Source organism: Glycine max, chromosome 9, assembly GCF_000004515.6.
Source record: "Glycine max cultivar Williams 82 chromosome 9, Glycine_max_v4.0, whole genome shotgun sequence".
Classification (NCBI taxonomy): Eukaryota; Viridiplantae; Streptophyta; class Magnoliopsida; order Fabales; family Fabaceae; genus Glycine; species Glycine max.
The window spans coordinates 48,477,767-48,498,690 of record NC_038245.2 but is presented as its reverse complement, the minus strand read 5'-3'; the positions used below and the strand labels follow the sequence as shown (position 1 = coordinate 48,498,690).

Sequence of the window (20,924 nt, the reverse complement as noted above, 5' to 3'; positions counted from 1 at the left end):
ATGTATATCGGGGTAGAAAGTATCACACATTCTAGAATGTAAATTTTCATTATGAAATATGCTTTTTGGAATGCAATAGGAGATGTAATAGTGTGAGTACAAGATATAAATGCCTTCTATTTGCATGCATAATGAATGTCCAAAGTTTGAATTTTTCATTCCAATATTTGGATTGTGAATGAAAATAAAGTTAAGCTGCTGAGTTCATTATCAAATTACAAGATTTGAAGGGATACCATATAAGGATTAAGCAAGAGTATTATTATTATCTCTCATGTTAAGAGAGAAAAGGAGTGTAATTTTAACTTAAATTTGATCCTTATGTTTGTTTGGACTAGAAAAGAAAAGACCAAGAATTATAAAAATAAAAAAGAAATATCATTGAATGCATAAATCATTTGATAAAGTATTTTTTTTAACTCAATCATTAATTTTAAATTCAAGACTTGAGTATGCAATTAAAAAAATAAATTATTATTAGTCATATCTAACTCAATCAAATGTCTATTTTATTATAGGGATATGATAGATTAACTCTAAGATTAATCTACATGTCTCCTTTAATGACATCTAGACTAGTATGCTTCATTAGCTATCACAATATGCATGAACCTAATCTTTAATTTATATAAAGTAATTGATATGAAAAGAATTTTTAGTTAAACATGTGATTTTATCTCTACCATTTTAGCAAAATATTTTTTTTATTATATTATATGTTTATTCAAGAGATTTAAGGTCTATACTAGTTTTAATAGCCTTTTTGGGAAAGGGGTATACAAAACTATTTTTTAACCATTTTTTGAAATAAATAATAAGATTAATATTTAAATGACTTAAAACAACACCTATATAAATATCTTTATATTCACGGTCTTACTGATAAAAATAATGACAAATAAAAATTGTATCATCATAAAATTTATTACTTGATAATTTAAATCAATGATTTAAAAAAAACCGTGAATATATTTTTGAGACCTAAAATAATTTGGAATTTTTATTAGCCTTTAAGTTGCCCACAACCTTGCTCTTTTAAGAAGAACCTCTGTTCTTGTTATTGTCCATTTTCTTTCATTCATTCAATCAATAAAACTTCCTATTTATTAAGAAAATTCTAACAATTATTTGTGTAGAAAATTATTTTTTGCTAACTAGCATAATTAAGATTTTTGAGTCTCAGGTGGTAGAATTTTTTTTTTGATGCTGACTCAGGTGGTAGAAAATAAATTTAAGATAACTCCAAATTGATGGTTAGTTTCTAAATTAACACCAACTTGGACAAATTTTTTGGTCCATTAGTACTATTGGCTTTTTAAATTACTCCATATTACTTCATTACTCCTAAAAGTGCAACCCAAAAGCAGTGTAAAAGTAGGCTTATATGCATGTGAAAAAAATGCCAAATTCCAACATCTTAATTCTTGACAATCCTTATCATTAGAAAACTCACAATTGGCATGTTGAAGTTTAATTAATAGCTGAAGATTACAAAAGCTAGCTGAAGATTTTTTTTAGTGCGTGACACTATTAACGATATGAATCTGGACATTAAAATAGTATCAGGCCTACTCACAAAATATTTGGCTAACACTTGTATCTAAAAAGAAGGCTTCCCACTAACGTAAACTAGAGTGACTATTAGCCAAGGCTCATTAATTAATTATTTTGTGAATGAAAAAGATTAACAGCACCTAAAACTTTTAGACGAAAAGTTACAAATTGACTGACTTGTGTGATCATATTTTAGTTTATTTTTGTTTTGATTTTTATTTATCTTAAAAAATATCTCTTCTCTTTTGCAAGTGCAATTGTAGAGCAACTTGCGAGTTCATACCAATTTATTACTTAATCTCGAAATCATTTCTATTTTACGGTGGATACTATTTTTCTTTAATCGTGACATGATAATATCATGTTGACTGTTGTAATAAACAGAGACAGTAGAAAATTAATAGCCCTATATATGTAATGTCGAGTTACCTTCACAATGAAAATATCTTTCTCTTTGCATAACATCACATTCTCCTCTTCATTCCCAACTATTTTAAGTGTGTGTGTTTAATTATTGAATTTTTTTCTTCCTTTTTTTAATAGATGTACTTCTGTTATACCAAGAATTGGGGGTAATAGCAACAGAGCTGCTCTGATCTAGAGAGAAAACCAAAGTTTAAAAATGTGTTTAAATTGTCATTTTTATATATGTATGTAGAAATTGAACTCAAATAAAAAAATAATTTACAATAATTCACACACTATTCTATCAATTGTTTAAAAATTATTGGGTTAAATAGTCTTTTGAAACACCTAAAATGGATGTTTTCATTTTAGAAAGAGGAAACCTAAAAGCAACTCAATGAGTATAACCTCTAAATCATGAACGACACTGCTCGTACCATTAGTCTCATAATAATATACATTTTATTTTGATTTCATGTCTTCAATACCAAAAAAAAAGTGTTTTATTTATTTATTCCAAGTTCAAACACTTGAAATACACAACATATGTTTTTTCTATAGCCATATATGTCATGGAATTTCTTAAGTTTCCCACTAAAATCAAAGATAATTGCATGATAAAACATATATTTCCTACCACATACAAAGTTAGGTCCACGTCTTTCGCCTTTATATATCTTGCAGATTATGGGCCCCTTTAGGTTCAATAGGTGACCTTTATCCTAGATAAGTCACAATTTGCAAAACCAAAGTCGGAGAACAAAAAATAAAAAAATAAAATAAATCCACAACCATATATTATCTTAAGAGCTGAAAATCAAAAGTTTCATTTTATCCGAGTGAAATTGAGCTCAAAACTCTTAATTAAGGTGATTTTGAAATTAAACTACGTAGATAAAAAATAAGATTAAAAAAATCATCATAAATAATTATCCAAATTTTTAGCTAAAAATTAACTATCAATAAAATTAATAAATATTTTACATATACTTTTAATGCAATTCAATATCACGATAATATATACATATACTTTTAATGATTGATAAAAAAAATATTGTAAACTCGACCCTTTTACATATGGTTTACATTAATACTTTCTTTACTACCACATGCATTCGGGGTTTGTCACTTACTTTGTGTCAAATTTTCATTCACGAATAACTTCTAGACAACGCATAAGCTTGCACGCTCTTATCTATGTCTGAGTGACCCACATTTATAGTGTAAAGAATACTTAAACAAAGAAATTGTGGGAAAAAGTGAGACCATGTATATTATTCGTCATTGTGATATGGATACAAGAAGAATATTCTTTGTGGACCATACAAATTAATGAATTATGTGTTTTAAAAATGAAACTCATGTGAAATGGTACATATTATACATTGGAAAGGGACACCCTGTCTCTGCCACAAAATAGACCCAAAACTAGATTTTGTTGTGTTCTTTTAGTAAATATTTTATTTTAGGAAGTAGGTAGCCAAACACATGTCCACATCTGAAACATAGTCAGCAAGTTTTGGAGTATTTCTTTCACATTTTTGTGGATATCTATAAAATTAATTATATATAATACATGTTTTCTGTAGTTAAAATTATTATGAGATACGTCCAATGTAAATCTAACAAATAAAATAAAATGATATTTTTTTATAAAAATATTTATGTCTCAAATGATTTTTTTATTTGATTTTTCAAACATGCTCATAATTTCTGGATGAGACATTACTTTATGTTTAATTTTGGTATATTATTAGCGTTAATTGTTTGAATTTCATTAAAATGTATTAACAGCATAAATTAATTTTTATATTTTCACTCAACTATAAATTATATGTATGATAAGTCATGTGTCATAATCACAAAGTACTTGTCAAATCTTATTTTACACAAGTTTTTTTTTTAGATAAATTTATTTTAAATTAACTTATAGTCAAATTGAAAATTCTTATATATTTTTAAAATTATACATATATATATATATATATATGAAAATAACAGTTTTTTTTATATTATATCCTAATAATCGCTTAATTTTTATAAGATTCGACAAAAAATTATGATAATACATAATTATGATTGAATAGTTGAATTGTTAAACATCATATCACATAAAGTTATCGAAAAGTATGTGTTAAGTCTTATATCAATAGAGCAATCCCTATAGTTTCTGATAAATTCTAGAAATCTTTTTTGTTTTTGTAGTGTTCATATTCAAAAGGTACTCTAGTTTGTTCATAAGTTGGGTTAAAAAAATAATTAACTAACCTGCATAAAGACACTTTTGGACTCAGGACAAAACGCGTGTCCGCTACTGATAAAAAGGTTTGGCAATATCTATCATTTGCTAAGATCATCACGGTGATTCTTACCATGCTATAAATTTAATGGAGGGGTGGATTTTGGATAACATATATGTGAACGTGCCCTTTTGATGTTCTAAAAGCCAAGAGAGTGTATCTCACAGTTTCAGTTCTGTATACAGTGGTGAGTTTGGCCTCTAAACTTGAATTTGTTGGTTTCACTCACTTGGTTACATGTATATTTACTTTATCCAGGAGCTTCTGTTGTTTCCAGGTAGTAAACTTTCTATACTTGTTTTCATTTTCAGGTAAATTTTAAATTTGCTCCATTGAATTCTGTTTTTCTCTCGAACTCAAGTGTCTAAAGCATTAAAGCAGAAGTGTTGCACTCATGGAATAATATTGTCTTCAATCTTCATCTCAGCTATGGTAAGTCATTGCATATCCTTAATTTGAATACGTGCATATATATATTTTTTACCTTTTCATTAACAAATTAAAAGTACAAACTTCATATATATTTTGAATCCTATGATACTTAAAACTTCTTTAAAAAGAATCTGCCTCTGATCGTGTGATCGATTTGGAGGATGTCTTTTTTTAGTGTCATGGCATTGTTCATGAGTGTTATGTCAATCTATAGCTACATATAAATCATAAAATCCTTGTTCATTAGTGTCATGCCATTGTTCATGTGACTCCATGTGATATATACTAATGGCAGAAATATATAACTTCTTCAAATTAAAAGGATCTGCCTCTGATCGTGTGGCCGATTTGGAGGATGTATTTTTAAAGTGTTATGTTATTGTATAACTATGCATAAAGCCTTGTTAATGAGTGTTTTGTCATAGTTCAAGTGACACTTGGAGTCTCTTGGCAGTCTGAAACACATGTTAATTTCTCTCCTCATGTCAACATGGATTCCTTTGGTTCTTATTTCAACAAGTGTCTTCAACATAAAGAGGCAGGAAAAAAGGAAAAGTAGGATTGGATTCCTTTGAAGTGAACAACTCAATAAATAATTTTAATTATTAATGAGAAAATTAATGGTTGATATTAAATGTGCGTGCATGTGTTAGAATTGAATTCTCTCGCATTAATTATTGATATTACTTACTTTATATAGAAAAACCTAAAAAAAACTCCCTCCATCTCATAATAATCATCCTATAAGAATTTTTTTCTTCAAATAATTATCATTTTAATTTTTTAATATAACATTAATTAATCCTCAAAAAATTATTAATTATATTTATTTCGCTTATATTCTTTATAATATTAATGATATGAGCAATAAAAATAAAAAATAAATTAATGATGATAAAATGGTAAAAATTATTATTCTCTTTTATCTATTTGTTAAATTTTTTTAATCTGTGTGAAACAATTTAAAATAACAATTATAATGAGACAAAGAGAATTAGATTATGCATGTATGAAAAAAATTATTATATCATTTCTATATGTGTGAACAAATTTTTGTGTTAGATTAACGATGATAAATTCTTTAGTAATTAGAAGAGTAATTGGGACTAAGTCATCATAAAATAATTAGTGTAAGAGCATCTCTAATGATTTGAGTTCTTAATTTTCTTTTAGTGGACCAGTTATTGTCACATAAAAGTTAATAAAAATCTTTAATTTTAACAGTAAAACTTAACTTGAGTTTTTAATTTATTTTAGTGGGTTCCATTTTATCTCTCTACTCAGTAGTGACACAAAAATTCCATTCTTATTTTTAACTTGAAAATTTGTTTTTTAATGGTTAAACAATCTTGATTGTAATAAGTAACTTCTATAAGAACTTTATAAGCAACTGCTTGCTCTCACACAACAGTAATACTTATTATTTGTTTGCCCAAAATTGTATTTTGAGTACATATTGCACGATTTTTCAAGATTTAGCTATACATAATCCCAGAAAATTAAATGGATAAGTAACTAGTGACAACAAGCTGTGGCACAAGTCTTGAAAGAATAATTTTGTATACACGTGTGCCCTTAAGATTCTCTCTATCGATCACCACCTACATGTAGGTTTGTCTTTCTCTCTTGCTGCACTTGCCCCTAATGGAAAGATCCTAAACTCGTGTTTGTGTGTTGTATAATATTGATAACTAACTTTTGCACTAATGTTTGTAGCCGCAAATATTTCCTCTAAGTCAATATAGTTTTGCTTGGTTGTCGTTTTTTTCTTAGAGATTCCTTAGCAATAATATATCAGGACAGGAAAAGATTTTTTTAAGGATGCATTTGGCCGAGAAAAAGAAGAAAAATAGAAAAGAAATTATCTGAACCTCACGTGGGTCTCACATCTTTTATCATACATTTTAATTATTTTTTATCTTTATTTTTTCTATTTTCATCCACTAAATCAAACATACTCCTAAGTGAGTATCCTAAAAGCAAAATCTTCCAATTTGATTTCTGTATATCATTTGAAATTTCACAAATTTCCATCGAGAAATCTAATTAAGCTATATTATTATTGTTAAAATATTTAGAATAAGTTATTGAATAATTTGTTTCACGTTTGGTGACCACATACAGTTCTTAAATTTGACAAACCAATTCAGGAGAAGATAAAAGTCGATCAACTTCATTAATTTTTTTAGCACAAACATAATACAATTCCCATTTTTACCAATTACTATTAAATTGGTATATACTATATTATAGATCAATAGTTCAGAAATAGAGTCATGCCTTATTAAAGACAGAGAAGGGAATGCTGTTGATGATGATTTCACGAAACACGGTCTTACTATTTCTTTGGAAACTCAGTTTTTCTTTACTTGTTCTTCTTTTTGTAGTCTTGCCTTGTTGGTTGACTTATAAGCCTTATTCGTTAGTTTGTGTTTGGACGGATTTTTCCCCCTTTTAGTCATAAAAAAACCCTACGAAAAAGATAATTTACTCTAATAATTAACACTATTTTAATGACACTGAAAAGAGAACACATGACAGAATTTTAAATAGAGTTTAATTTTGATACATTATCATGATATTTTTTTATGTTATGAATTAATTAGAAATAATTTTAGAAATGATTTTTAAAATAATTAAAAAGTTATTAATTTTAAATGAGTTTAATAGATATGTATTCTGAGTGTAACAATTTTTATATTTCAAATAATCAGAAATTTTAAAATAATTATAGTAAAAATTGTACATACTTATCATATATATGATAATTTTATTATCGCAAGACATTATAAAAAAAGGTTAATACTGATGATGCATGCACTGTTTTTTTATTTTTAATTATATGATAATTAATGATCGAAAGATAATTAAGTTTAATTTTTATATAATGCCAGTATAATTTTTTTTACTATTAATCAACCAAAAAAATTATTAATTGTGATACGTTGATACTAACTGTCATGCATAATAAATTAGTTGGTTTTTTTTAAAGGAAATAAATTCATTAATTTTTATAATAATTATTTTAAAAATTAATCAAAAATAATTTTTAATTAATCGATAGTGATCCTCTTTGAAAAAAAGTGAGGTGAGATGTGGATAGGTGATAGGTGTCAGGTTGTTAGATGGTTTCTACTCCTACTCATCAGGATGGTTAACATCAATCCTTGAATTGTCACGTGCTACTCTTCTCCTAACTTCCATTGTTTTATATATATATATATATATATATATGAAATATTTGATCTTTTAATTATATTTATTTAATATTTTCTCAAAAATAAAAAGTCTAAAACCAAATAATATTTAATTCAAATCACTTCAAACTGATTTATAAAAATATTTAAAGTTTTAAATTAAATTAATTCGATGTTAAATTAAAGAAAATTAAAATAACATAGTCGAATGATTTTTTCTCTTCAAAGTCAATCCAATCCAATATGCCAACACCCTACTTCCACTTCCCCTGTGCCAAACTTTTGTGATTCTCATTTACAGCCTTTTCAGTCACATGCAATTACCGTTTAACCACATTTTCTTGGCTTATCTTTGTCATGGGAACTTGAGTTTCTGAATTGTTTATGTATGTTGTTGTTGTTGCTGATGAAACTAGAACACACAAGAGTCAAGACATTACAGCCATGTATGTCTCTGACAATGACATGATGGACAAAGGCGTTTCAATATATATTTTGAACTTGGCATTGGTTTCTCTACTTTCTGATTCTCTCTCTTTCCTCATATCCTGGGGATCATTTAGTTTTGGTAATCACTATTATGCTGTTTTAGATTTTGAACTTAGTGCTGATTTTCTTCTGTGACTGGCATTTCAAAATGTGATTATTGTGTTTATTGAGTTATGATATCAATAGTGCATGGAAAAGATCATAAGTTTTCACTAATATGCTCTTTTTCATTTGTGTTGTGTTATTTCTTTCTATGTTGTGCTTCCCTTATTGATAACTAAAGTGTTCCAGCTTAACAAGTGTGGTTTCAGTCTTTCAGCTACCAAAGTCCATGATGTTGTACCCTTATTGAAGTATTAATCTGAGAGGAAAGAGAGTTGCTGCCATTATTATCAGGTTTGTGTTTCTATTTACACAATCTTATAAAGCTTGACATTGTTATGTAGCTTTGTAGGTGTCTTAATTCTTGTTCCTGGTTTGCTACAGTTCAGTGATATTTCTTTCTTGAGTATGGTTGGCTACGGTAAAAAGTTGAGAGAATTACAGATTCAAGAATGGAAAGGGTACGTTTATTTGACTGAGATCAGCTACTGTCAAATTCTTGAAGGATTTTTATTTATTTATTTAAATTAAGTAGTATATACCATGCCTTCCCTGTTTTACATCATCTTGATTCTGCTATATATCACATTTAGTTCATTTTCTTTTGTTTATTTCTTTGCTTTAGTTTGGAGTTACTTGACTTTGTATCAGAACTATGCCTTCTTAACACTTAACACTATGGCTTTATATATATTAAGCATGTTTCTGAGTGATAATCTAGCTCAGTTTTATTAAAGATAGTTTTCATAAGATTTAATTACTTATTCGGTCCTTATGCATATACAATCTTTACATTTTAGTCCCTACACTTAAAAATTACTTTTTAGTCTCTACATATACACTTTTAATCTGTTTTAGTCCATGCCATCCAAAATTATAGGGAATAAAACAGATTAAAAAGTGTATGTAATGGACTAATGAGTTAAATAGAGATTAAAATGAGTAATTTCTAGGCGTGGGGACAATATTGTAAAGATTGTACTAGTATAGAGATCAAATGAGTAATTAAACCTTTTCATAAGAAGTCTTTTTTGGCCTTCAGAACTTGTTGATAAGAAGCATCTAAAGAGAAGGATTTTAAGAGACAAAGACAATAAAATTAAGCATCTACACACTTGCTCTGAACCACCAATCAACTTTAAATAATAAGTATGAAAAGACATAAAGATGATTTCATAATATTATTTCTTATTCATTTTTTCTATGGCATGGTTGATGAATTTTAATATTGTTCAATTCATTCTTTTCTATTTTGTAATAATATTTTCAACCTTTTTGTTTTAATGGTGGTAATAATACTTGCACCAAAGCCAGAAATGATGGTTTAACTTCAGTAATACATGTTAATTTTTTTTCCAGATATTACATCAACTATAAGTTAATGAAGAAGAAAGTCAAGAGATATGTAGAACAAATGGAGGTTGGAGCTCAAAATCGCCACAATGTTCTCAGAGACTTCTCAATGCTGCTAGACAATCAGGTAACTGACGAGACATGTTTATCATTTTTATATAATAGGAAAAAATATCATGTACCTAAATATAATCTCTTTTCTAATTGAAAGTTATGTATTTAACCTTGAAGTTTAGAAACCAACCACATGAAGCAAACCAAACAGGAACTTGTACTTCAGGGAATTGTTTTACAAGAATGGGAGAGAAGAGCCAGAGAGCTTTTGTGTTAGCAAAATGCCACTTAAACTTTTCAAAAAACAAATTGAGGTCAAAGAGTCTTATTAATCATATACTATCCATAAAACCGTCAATAAATTCTAAGTAATCTTTCCTTGATCTTGAATTTCAGATAGAAAAAATTGTTTTATTTCTGCTTGAACAACAAGGAGTACTTGCACATAGGCTGTCAGATATTGGACAAGAACACCATGCTCTTTTCCAGCAGCCAAATAGTATAATCATCTCTGAACTCCAAGAAGCATATAGAGATGCTGGACGAGATCTTTTAAGGCTTCTTAATTTTGTGGAAATGAATGTTATTGGTTTGAGAAAGATCTTGAAGAAGTTTGATAAACGGTTCGGCTATAAATTCACAGACTATTATGTCAAGACGCGTGCAAATCATCCTTATTCCCAATTAAGGCAGGTTTTCAGGCATGTGGTAATGTTTCTAACCCTGAATACAAACATTTTTCAAATTTTGCTTCAAGTTGTTTGAAGCTGATCTATCATCCTGTTTAATGTTACAACATTAATGTTACAAAATGTAAGATAGTATCATGTAGTAGCTTCTTTTTATTTCCTCTTTGTTTGTTTTAGGCAGTATCATGTAATCGCTTCTTTGCAGGGCATTGAGGCTGTTGTTGGAGTCTTATCTCATGGTCTGGCAGACCTTCAGGATTTACAGCAAAGTCAAGGAAGCTACATTTCTATATATGACCAGCCTTCATATTCTCATCAGGTTAGTTCTTGATCCATTATATGCATGATACTGCTAAGCTCTACCATTTCTTGTGTTTGATCAATACCAATTTGGGGGAGAGAAAAGAGAAGCATAGGGATATTGAAACTAATATATATTGATTTGGAGAAAGCGTATGATAGAGTGCCTAGAGAGATTTTGTGGAAAGCTCTAGAAAAGAAAGGGGTTAGGGTTGCATATATTCGAACTATCCAAGATATGTATGATAGGGTATCGACTAGTGTTAGGACACAGGGTGGAGAGTCAGACGATTTTCCCATCACAATTGGTTTGCATCAAGGGTCAACCCTTAGCCCCTACCTTTTTACCTTAATTTTGGATGTCCTCACGGAACAAATCCAAGAGATAGCGCCGAGATGCATGCTTTTTGCAGATGACATAGTCCTCCTTGGAGAGTCGAGGGAGGAGTTGAATGAGAGGTTGGAAACTTGGAGACGAGCTCTAGAAACACATGGCTTTCGCCTAAGCAGAAGCAAATCGGAGTATATGGAATGTAAGTTCAACAAAAGAAGGAGGGTTTCTAACTCAGAGGTGAAAATAGGAGACCATATTATCCCTCAAGTCACACGGTTTAAATATCTTGGGTCTGTAATACAGGATGATGGAGAAATTGAAGGGGATGTGAATCATCGCATTCAAGCAGGATGGATGAAATGGAGAAAAGCATCGGGGGTGTTATGTGATGCAAAGGTACCGATCAAGCTAAAGGGAAAGTTTTATCGGACTGCGGTAAGATCGGCGATTTTGTACGGAACAGAATGTTGGGCGGTCAAGAGCCAACATGAGAATAAAGTAGGTGTAGCGGAGATGAGGATGTTGCGGTGGATGTGTGGTAAGACTCGACAGGATAAAATTAGAAACGAAGCTATTAGAGAGAGGGTTGGAGTAGTGCCTATTGTAGAGAAGATGGTGGAAATTAGACTTAGGTGGTTTGGGCATGTAGAGAGAAGACCAGTAGACTCTGTAGTGAGGAGAGTAGACCAGATGGAGAGAAGACAAACAATTCGAGGCAGAGGAAGACCCAAAAAGACTATAAGAGAGGTTATAAAAAAAGATCTCGAACTTAATGATTTGGATAGAAGTATGGTACTTGATAGAACATTATGGCGAAAGTTGATCCATGTAGCCGACCCCACCTAGTGGGATAAGGCGTTGTTGTTGTTGTTGTATATATTGATAAAATAATACAGGTTCTTAATTTCCCTGATTATAAACTATGAACTGACATAAGCTAAATCACATACAAGGAACAGACCATATTTGCAAGGTAGAATTCCATTTTTGATTTTTAGAGGCATAATGTTATATTTTTGAAACTTTGGTTAATGATTGTAAATGGGTTCTCAGTTTTCACTTCTCACAACATTATCCTTTTTTTTTTTTAATTATTCATAACATCTGAGGGTCTGTTTACTTTGCGAAAACGTTTTCTGCTTTTATTTTCTATTTTCACTTTTAATTACAAAGAGGCCACCTTTATTTTCACTTTGTTTTTTGTTTTCAAAAGTTCCTACAGGAAACAGCCAAATCAATATTTTTAATGTTTTCATTTTCTATTTTCACTATTTCCTATTCAAACTTTTGAAAACAAAAAACAGAAAATGTTTTCTCAAACTAAACGGCCCCTAAGGTATTCTTGCATCACTGGATGACATTCTCCTTCTGATTTCCCTTGAAGGATCCTATTCTTGATTCTATCAAAGAAGCTGTAGACAGATTATCAAACTCAACAAACTTCCTTCAGTTTTTGGGAAGACATGCTTTTATCATGCAAGAGGAGCTACCATCTCCATCTGAAGATCACATTGTTGATGAAAGATATCATTTTATGTCACTTCTTTTGAACTTGGCAAATACATTTTTGTATATGGTGAACACTTACATTATTGTACCTACGGCAGACAACTATACTTTGAGCCTTGGAGCTGCAGCAAGTGTGTGTGGTGTGGTCATCGGTACAATGGCCGTTGCACAGGTGTTTTCTTCAGTTTATTTCAGTGCTTGGTCGAACCGATCATATCTAAGACCACTTGTATTCAGTAGCATTGTTCTTCTAATTGGGAACATGTTGTATGCACTGGCATTTGATATGAATTCAATAGTAGTTCTTCTGATGGGACGTCTTTTCTGTGGGTAAGTTATTCCTGTCACTCAATGTTTCATACTTTCCATATTGGAAACTTATATGATATTCACATGCTAGAAAAAGACTTTTACATATTATACTTATAGCCAGTTGATCAAGTCACAAAATTTGCACGATTCCTTCCTGTAACTTTTGGACTTATCTTGTTAGTAAAGCATAGCTACTTCAGATTTTGGTATATTTTATCACAACTTAGTGTAGCATAACTTAGACTTTAAAGAACCATTTGTATCTGATATACCTTAGATATATAAATGTATGTGCATGGGAGCATATATAGTGGTGAGAGGAGTTAATCTTGACCATACATTATACAACCATATACAGATGGTTAAGATTTTTTTTTTTAATCTTGAGCATCTGTTTCAATTGAATGACCAAGATTTCTTAAATATATATAGATGTAAATAGGGAGTGTATTAAGTGAGGCTCTTCTCCATACAACCATACATGGGTGATCAAAGATTAAAAGTTGGTTAATGGTCACATGACCACTTAAAATTTCTAAAAGTCTATATTTTAATTCTCATTTGTATACACACACACACACAAAAACCTGGTGCTAGCTGCTTTAAAGAAAACCCTTGAATTTAGTACAAGAAACACAATGGATTAGTAAAAAAAAGTACAAATAAGGTAATTTTCAGGTATTCCTATGTTACCTTTGTAGCTTGATATCCTATATTTCAAACACTGTATTATTTGCTTACCCTCTTGATTAATTGGTAACCGAATGCAACACTTTATAAAGTACATAATGTTTAAGACGAACATTTACATAATGATTATTGATGTGGTGAATTTAATGATGTTTCAGGTTAGGCTCTGCAAGGGCTGTTAATAGGCGGTATATCAGTGACTGTGTACCATTGAAACTTCGGATGCAAGCTTCAGCAGGTTTTGTTAGTGCAAGTGCTCTGGGAATGGCTTGTGGTCCAGCTCTGGCTTGTTTGTTACAGAAAAATTTTATGATTTACAAGTTCACCATGAACCAAGATACTCTGCCTGGCTGGGTAATGGCTCTTGCATGGCTTGTCTATCTACTGTGGTTGTGGATTTGTTTCAAGGAACCAGCACATGAGAATCAAGGAAATCTTGTGCTATATGAAGCAGACACAGGTACGTCAGCAAGACCGCATGTTTCTATTACATATATGAAACTCACTTTTATTTATGGTTCTTTTCTCTTCTATATGTATCAGACATGAAGTACGCCTATGCACCAACGATAATGATGGTTCTTGTTTTTTCCATCAACATGAGAAAATTCATTGTGGTCTTGTTTTGTCTATAAGAGTTCCATAAATGATTCTATAAGATCAACTTTTCTTATCATGATTGTATCTACTATTTCTTGACAACACCTTCATCCCTTCCTATGCCACATAGTTGAGTTCTTAGATACAATGTTAGTAAATGCAGTCTCCAATCGGGATAAGATGGCCTGGTGGTTGGGGGAGGGGCATAGGGGTTGAAGCTAAAAAAAGGTTATGGGTTCGAATCCTCCCACTAACAACATATTAATTACTAATATTTGCCGATAAAAAAAATGCAGTCTCCAATAACCTTTTTATGCTTCATCCTTAGTTATTTTTTGCGCTTTGTCAAAATGCATAGGACCAGCAGTACATGTTGCAGTAGAGAATGAGCACACACAACCATTACTAACAAACTCGGAAGCAAAGGAGCAGGATGAAGACGGAGAAGAAGAAAATGATAATGCTGAAGAAACTAAGAAACCTGTCACTTCTATTGTGGTGGCATATAAGTTACTTACGCCATCAGTAAAGGTGAGAAACCCATATTATGGAGGAAAACAGAGATTAAGCAGTTCAATAATCTAAAATGAACTTTGGTTTTATGTGAGAAAATACAAAGCACTAGCCCCTATTATACTAATACTGGATACCTATTCCTACTGAAATAAAACAAGGAAACAAATCAAGAAATATGATATCCAGAAACCACTCCTTTTAGTATCCTGCAAAGGGAAATAGAGAAAAAGAGAAGACTGATTTTATTGCTCGATAGAAAATGAACAGAACATGAACAGGAGAAAGATTTCTCTTTCTAAGGGTTTCCCCTTTTCACCATTGAACCACTGCTCTGTTTTCCCAAACTAATATACATGAATGCCTCTACCTAATAAATTCTGGAAAAGTTAACTACTCTGGTTATCTGCTCATATCATAATTGAAGCTTCAAGTCTTATAAATGAATTGACAGTCATATGAAGAAACAATCCCTGGTTTTCCAAGTTACTTTATGTTACATGAATTAACTACATGTTTAAGTATAGTAACTTGAATTACAGATTTTGCACTTACCAGGTATAACTGTAGGTTGTTTTAGAAAATGAGACATACTAATAGTATGACTAAGAAAATTTAAACTTCAATTCAGGGAGAAGCCTCAGTAAGATTGGTGAAAATATATGCTTAGACTTAAATAGAACAAATTTAAACATTTTCCATATACCTTCCTTTTTGAACCTTCTTCAATATGAATATGAAGCAATCATCTCAACTATGTGCTTTTTGCACTAACTATAAATATATTTATCAGGTTCAATTATTTGTGTATTTTATGCTTAAGTATGCAATGGAGATCATACTTGCTGAATCAAGCCTTGTCACGGAATACTATTTTATTTGGACAACCAGCAACGTATCCATTTTTCTCGCATGCCTTGGTCTTACTGTGCTTCCAGTAAATATTGTTGTTGGAAACTACATCAGCAATATGTTTGAAGAAAGGTAAATATTCAAGTACTATTAAAAACATATTTTCTTACTAATCATCATCATCATCATCAACAGTTCAACACCAAAGTTCAATTCTTTCTATCATTATTTCTTGTTAGTGACTAGACAGTTTATGATGAATGAATCATATTCCATTATAGAACATTAGTCCTTTTCATTATAATCAAGAATAGTGTATATAAAATCTTAAGGAATTGCTAATTATATTGGACAAACTTAGACTCTAGTTAACATTAAAGAATGTTTACCTTTAGCTTTACTTTCCTTTTGATCCTTAAAATTCCCATTTTGAACAGTTATTTTGTTTCTGATCCTCAAAAAGCTCCAGGATTTGATTTGTAATAAGAAATCTAGCAACTAGTTCATGGGTTAATGTACATTTTAAATGGAGATTGTGCCACATTTATCTTCTGCTATCTCGATTGGATGAGTCTTACCTCTTTTTATTTTTTGCTCACATATTTGATCTCTCCTTTCTGGTTGGCTTCTGCTTGCAGGCAAGTTCTACTGACATCAGAAATCATGGTTTGCATTGGACTACTCTTAAGCTTCCACATAATGATTCCTTACTCTGTGACTCAATATGTTGGATCAGCCCTTATCACATTTGTGTCTGCTGAAGTTCTTGAAGGTAATTTTTTCTCATTCTGTAATGCCTGAAATTTATTTAGTAATAAACAGAACTGGCATGAATAGAAGGTTTGCTGGCAACCTTGCATCATCAGATGAAAATGGCAATACTTTAACTATTCTGATGACTATGAATAGGTACATAGTTAGCTTGTAACCTTCATGTAATAAGGTTTGATTATGATATCAGGAAACCCACTTAAAAGATCATTCAAGAACATGGAAGTGTTGCATGAACAAAGTCCATCAATTGTTGAATAGGTTGATTATTTCTCAGTTATTGGCAATAACCTGATATTTTACTTTATGTGACAATCTTAAATTTCAGAATGGTGCCTTTTCTTCTCATCTGAAAATATTTTAGATCCATTTTTTGCCTCATCATTCATTACTAGTTAATGACTTGGTCAAAGATTTAAATTGGTTCAAATCTTAGGCTAAAATCTGAAGCTGAAATTTGCTCATCATTCATTACTAGTTAATGACTAGTCACTTATCGGTAACCCTCACCAAAATTTGCTCAATTAATCCAGGAGTGAACCTTTCACTTCTGTCAAAAATGATGTCATCAAGGCTTTCACGTGGAACCTTCAATGGGGGATTGCTGTCAACAGAAGCTGGAACTCTAGCTCGAGTAATTGCAGATGGAACAATAACAATCTCTGGGTATTTCAGTGAAAGTAAACTCCTGAATACCACCTTACTCCCTGCACTCCTCATTTGCATCTCATCCATTATTGCTACCTGCTACAGATACAACTCTCTTTATTAGAGTAATAGCAGTTAGCCTGAAGTGTATATAGTGGATTGTGTAAACTAGTCACTTATCGGTGAGTAGTAGTTAAAAATGCTGTATTAGCTCGTGTCAGAAGATACCTAAATCAGGTTGACAGCATGATGTTTTTGAAATCTACTATTATGTTTCTATGGATAATGTAGGAGCAAATCTCCCTTGTGGAAGATTGTTCTTTTCCAAGATAGACCTTCTTTCTCCTAATATTGAGTGTTTCAATCAGAAAGTTGAACTAAATATTGTTAAACAAGAAATCTAATTGACAAGGAGAATGCACCTAGCAAATGTAGTATATATCAATAATCGAATTTCAAGCTTGGTTTGTAACTATCAAGCCTAAAACTCCTTGTTTGAGCTAGTAAATGCCTAAATGGTTAGAATTGGTGACAAAAACGGGCACAGTATGTAACATCCCAATTTTTCGTAAATAAATTTAAAAAGCTTTTTAGTAAAAAATAAATAAATATAGAGCAAATAATAGGCTGAGTACCCTAGGTATAAATAGTTATGTTGAGTCAGCTGCCTCCTTTTGGCCTCATTTTCGTTTTTCCCCTTCTCCTCTCAAAACCCTTTCATTTTCCCGCAGCCCATCAAACCAGTCTCAGAAAAACGATGATCTTGAACCCGTTCACCGTTGGATCGTTGTGAAATTTGAGTGTCATGTTCGCAACACAATTCCGAGCATTCTCACCGTTGGGAATTTTGATATCATGTCTGAACTGAGAGAAACACCCTTCGCATTGTAGCCTTTTTCTTTCCCGCAGAAACCCAGAGCTGTCTTGGTAAAACTACGATCCCGGTTTCGTTAACCGTTGGATTATTGTGAAATTTGGATATGTTGTTCGAAATTCAATTACGCACGCTTCCACCGTTGGGATTTGCGAGATATTATTCGTGGAGGGAGAAAAAGGAATCGCATGAAGACAGCATAAGTGGAGGTTTCAATCTCTTCTCCGTCTCTCTGACGTTTGGGAATTCTATCGGAGCAGTCGGATGAATAATTGAAAGAATTTCCGGGAACCGCTAGAGATGTTGCTATCGCTGGTTGAAGACACGTGAGCCCGCTTAGAGGTAAGGGATGAGTTATTCACAGTTGGGGATTAGTGAGAACATGTGTAGGGATCCTTAGAGGATTAAATTGAGGTTTTATTTTGAGGTGTTTATTAAATTGCAATTTTTCCTTTATGATTATAAATAAAATATTGATGTTCTAATGAAAATTGCTTGATAAATTGTGCTCTTGATATTTGTATATTTCGACCTATGATTTTGATATAATTGTGTAATATTAGTTAAGGGATTTTAGTCCTAATATTGTGATAGTGTTTTATATAAATTGTTATATTGAGGATATGAAATGATGATTCAAATTGTGAGTATGTGATGAATTGTAGAAGAATATGTTGCTTTGAGATTATAATATTGTTATTGAGATTGAGTATAAGTGTAAAGTTGAACATGTGTTAATTTGTGAGATACGTGTAAACATGTGATGGTGGATTGTCACACTATGAGAAGTGAAATTGTGAATGAGTTCTAGTTGTGGATAAGTGTGTAGTTAACACTTGATGTGAAATTACTTGTGTTGTAAGCTATGAATTGTACAATAACCCGACCAGTGTTATCTTGAGAAAAGCGTTGATGCGCAGTGTTAAAGAGAAAATGTAGGTTTCCTATTTAGGAGCCAGTGTTAAATCATAGTGCGATTGTGTTGAACGTGTTTAAAACACGAGTGTAAGGTCATGGGTATTGTATAATTCATGAGCAGTGTCTGCATGCAAAAATTATTTTAGGGGTTGGACCTGAATCAGGAGGGAGAGGCCCTGACGGACTCTTCGGAGTGTAGGCCTTGGGGGTCATCGGGTTTGAGTGCTCCTTTAAGCCTATGCTGATCCCATATGGTTGGAGCATTCTCGCAAAACATCGTGACCCTGACTGGTCTCCCTATGATCTTACTTAGTGAGAGTGACCTGACAAACCCATTGTGTGGTGTGTCTTGTTATGTACTCCTAAGCGCCCCAGGGTGGTTTTTCACTGACATGGTACCACATTGCATATAGGCTTGAGTCTTAGCATAATTGTCGCATATGCTTGCTAATTGTTTATTATGAAATTGATGTGTTATTATGTCTTGATCGGAGTGTGTGATTTCTGTGTATAGTGATTGATGATTGAAAGGTGTAATTGATGGATGAAAAGTGTGATTGATGAAGGACAAAGTGATGAAATAATGTGAGATATGCTAAGTAAATTGTATTTGGCTACTATATGTTGTGTTGTTTCTCTCTAGTAGTTAGCAATGTGATAACTCACTCCCGGTTTGCTGTTTGTGTTTTGATCCTGTGATGATCTTGAACTTTGTGTTCGGGGGAGCAGATGAATAGGTGGATGACTATGAAGAACCTCATGCTAGAGGACACGAGAACACAACGCTCTGATAGGATGTGACATTAGGATATAGGTTCTATATTAATTGTATGAAGACCTTGTTGAGTCGAGAATACTTTATTATTTATTTGGACAAGTTTGAATATGATGTAGAAGAAAATGAATGTGAGCCTTTTTTCCCTTTGAAAGACTTGTTTAAAAAAAATGTTTTAAAAATACTTTTAATTAATATTTGAATTTTTTTTATTCCTTATTAGTATATATGTGAGGGGTAGAGGGTGTCACACAGTAAACCTGTGAATAATGAAATATAGATATAGGGTTAACTATATTTTTAATTCTTGAACTTTTTCAGATTTTCACTTGTAGTAACTAAACAAAAAATTGATCTGTTCTAGTCTTTAATGTTTACCTCTGTTTTCTTTTTTCGTCCCTACCGTTAAAAATCTCAATTATATGATGATGTTGCAGTTAATTTAATTATTTAAAAAATATTTGTTGGCGGTTTTATTTTCGAGGGTCAGAAACCGTCAGAAAATGCTTGAGAGTCATTTTGACCACAAGACAATATTTGCCACTACAGCCAAGAATCAACGAATCGACCTCGCATGAGACCATCGTATTCGCGTCCGTTTCTCGTTTACTCCTTTTTGTGATTTCAATCTGAAAGACTGAAACCCTTTTCTTGTTCTTTTTTCAAGACGATTCTGAACCCAATCCCAATATCTCTCTTGGATTAATGTTCTTTTTATAAATACCTAATTCCCAATTTATGTGCAAAAGAATAAGTTGTGCTGCTAGCATTTTTATGACCAAGTAATAAATAAATTGCAGGGGCTAGAATTAGTAGACCGAGCAAATGGAAGGTTGCAAGAGTAATTTGTCTTCAATAATTGATATTGAGTAATTACAAAGTTAGCAAATTGGAAACTAGGTACTCTTGCTAACTGCCAAGAAATGATCGAATTCCACTTGTGAAAGAAAGGATAGGTCACGGTAACTTTGTATAGGAGAAAATAATGATGCCCCCCAACTTTTGTTATTTGATTCTTTGTTTGCTATTGTCTACTAGTATAACTAGCATATTTTAATTCCAAATCTAAATGAAGTGAGATATATGTACATCTCTTAAATCATTTTCTTGCCATCCCTTCTTCCAAAATCTATATTCAATATGAATAATTACAAAATCTAGTGTCCAGAGCATAGTAATCGGTTCTCCCAGCATCCCTCTCCATCCCATGCATACACCAAATTTATGGTCTCACCTACACATTAAACAAAAGA

At 31.5% G+C, this 20,924-nt stretch overlaps 1 protein-coding gene across 11 annotated transcripts; it reads left to right on the top strand.

Annotated features, from left to right (window-relative positions):
• Window positions 1–4,316: 4,316 nt before the first annotated feature.
• LOC100777530 (SPX domain-containing membrane protein At4g22990) lies at window positions 4,317–19,853 on the top strand. 11 transcript variants are annotated; one of them, XM_014762427.3, is made up of 13 exons: window positions 4,317–4,446; window positions 4,571–4,691; window positions 8,689–8,773; window positions 8,864–8,940; window positions 9,839–9,959; window positions 10,283–10,594; window positions 10,781–10,894; window positions 12,594–13,048; window positions 13,879–14,180; window positions 14,679–14,851; window positions 15,627–15,817; window positions 16,324–16,457; window positions 19,626–19,853. In XM_014762427.3, the coding sequence occupies exons 4-13, from the start codon at window positions 8,888–8,890 to the stop codon at window positions 19,631–19,633; spliced, it is 1,863 nt and encodes a 620-aa protein (XP_014617913.1). In that variant the 5' UTR covers window positions 4,317–4,446; window positions 4,571–4,691; window positions 8,689–8,773; window positions 8,864–8,887; the 3' UTR covers window positions 19,634–19,853. The 11 variants fall into 11 exon arrangements, with proteins under 11 accessions (XP_014617913.1, XP_014617911.1, XP_014617909.1 ...); XM_014762425.2 differs by lacking the exon at window positions 19,626–19,853 and adding an exon at window positions 16,990–17,432 and having other exon boundaries at window positions 8,697–8,773; window positions 8,869–8,940; XM_014762423.2 differs by lacking the exon at window positions 19,626–19,853 and adding an exon at window positions 16,990–17,432 and having other exon boundaries at window positions 8,697–8,773.
• The last annotated feature ends 1,071 nt before the right edge of the window (window positions 19,854–20,924 follow it).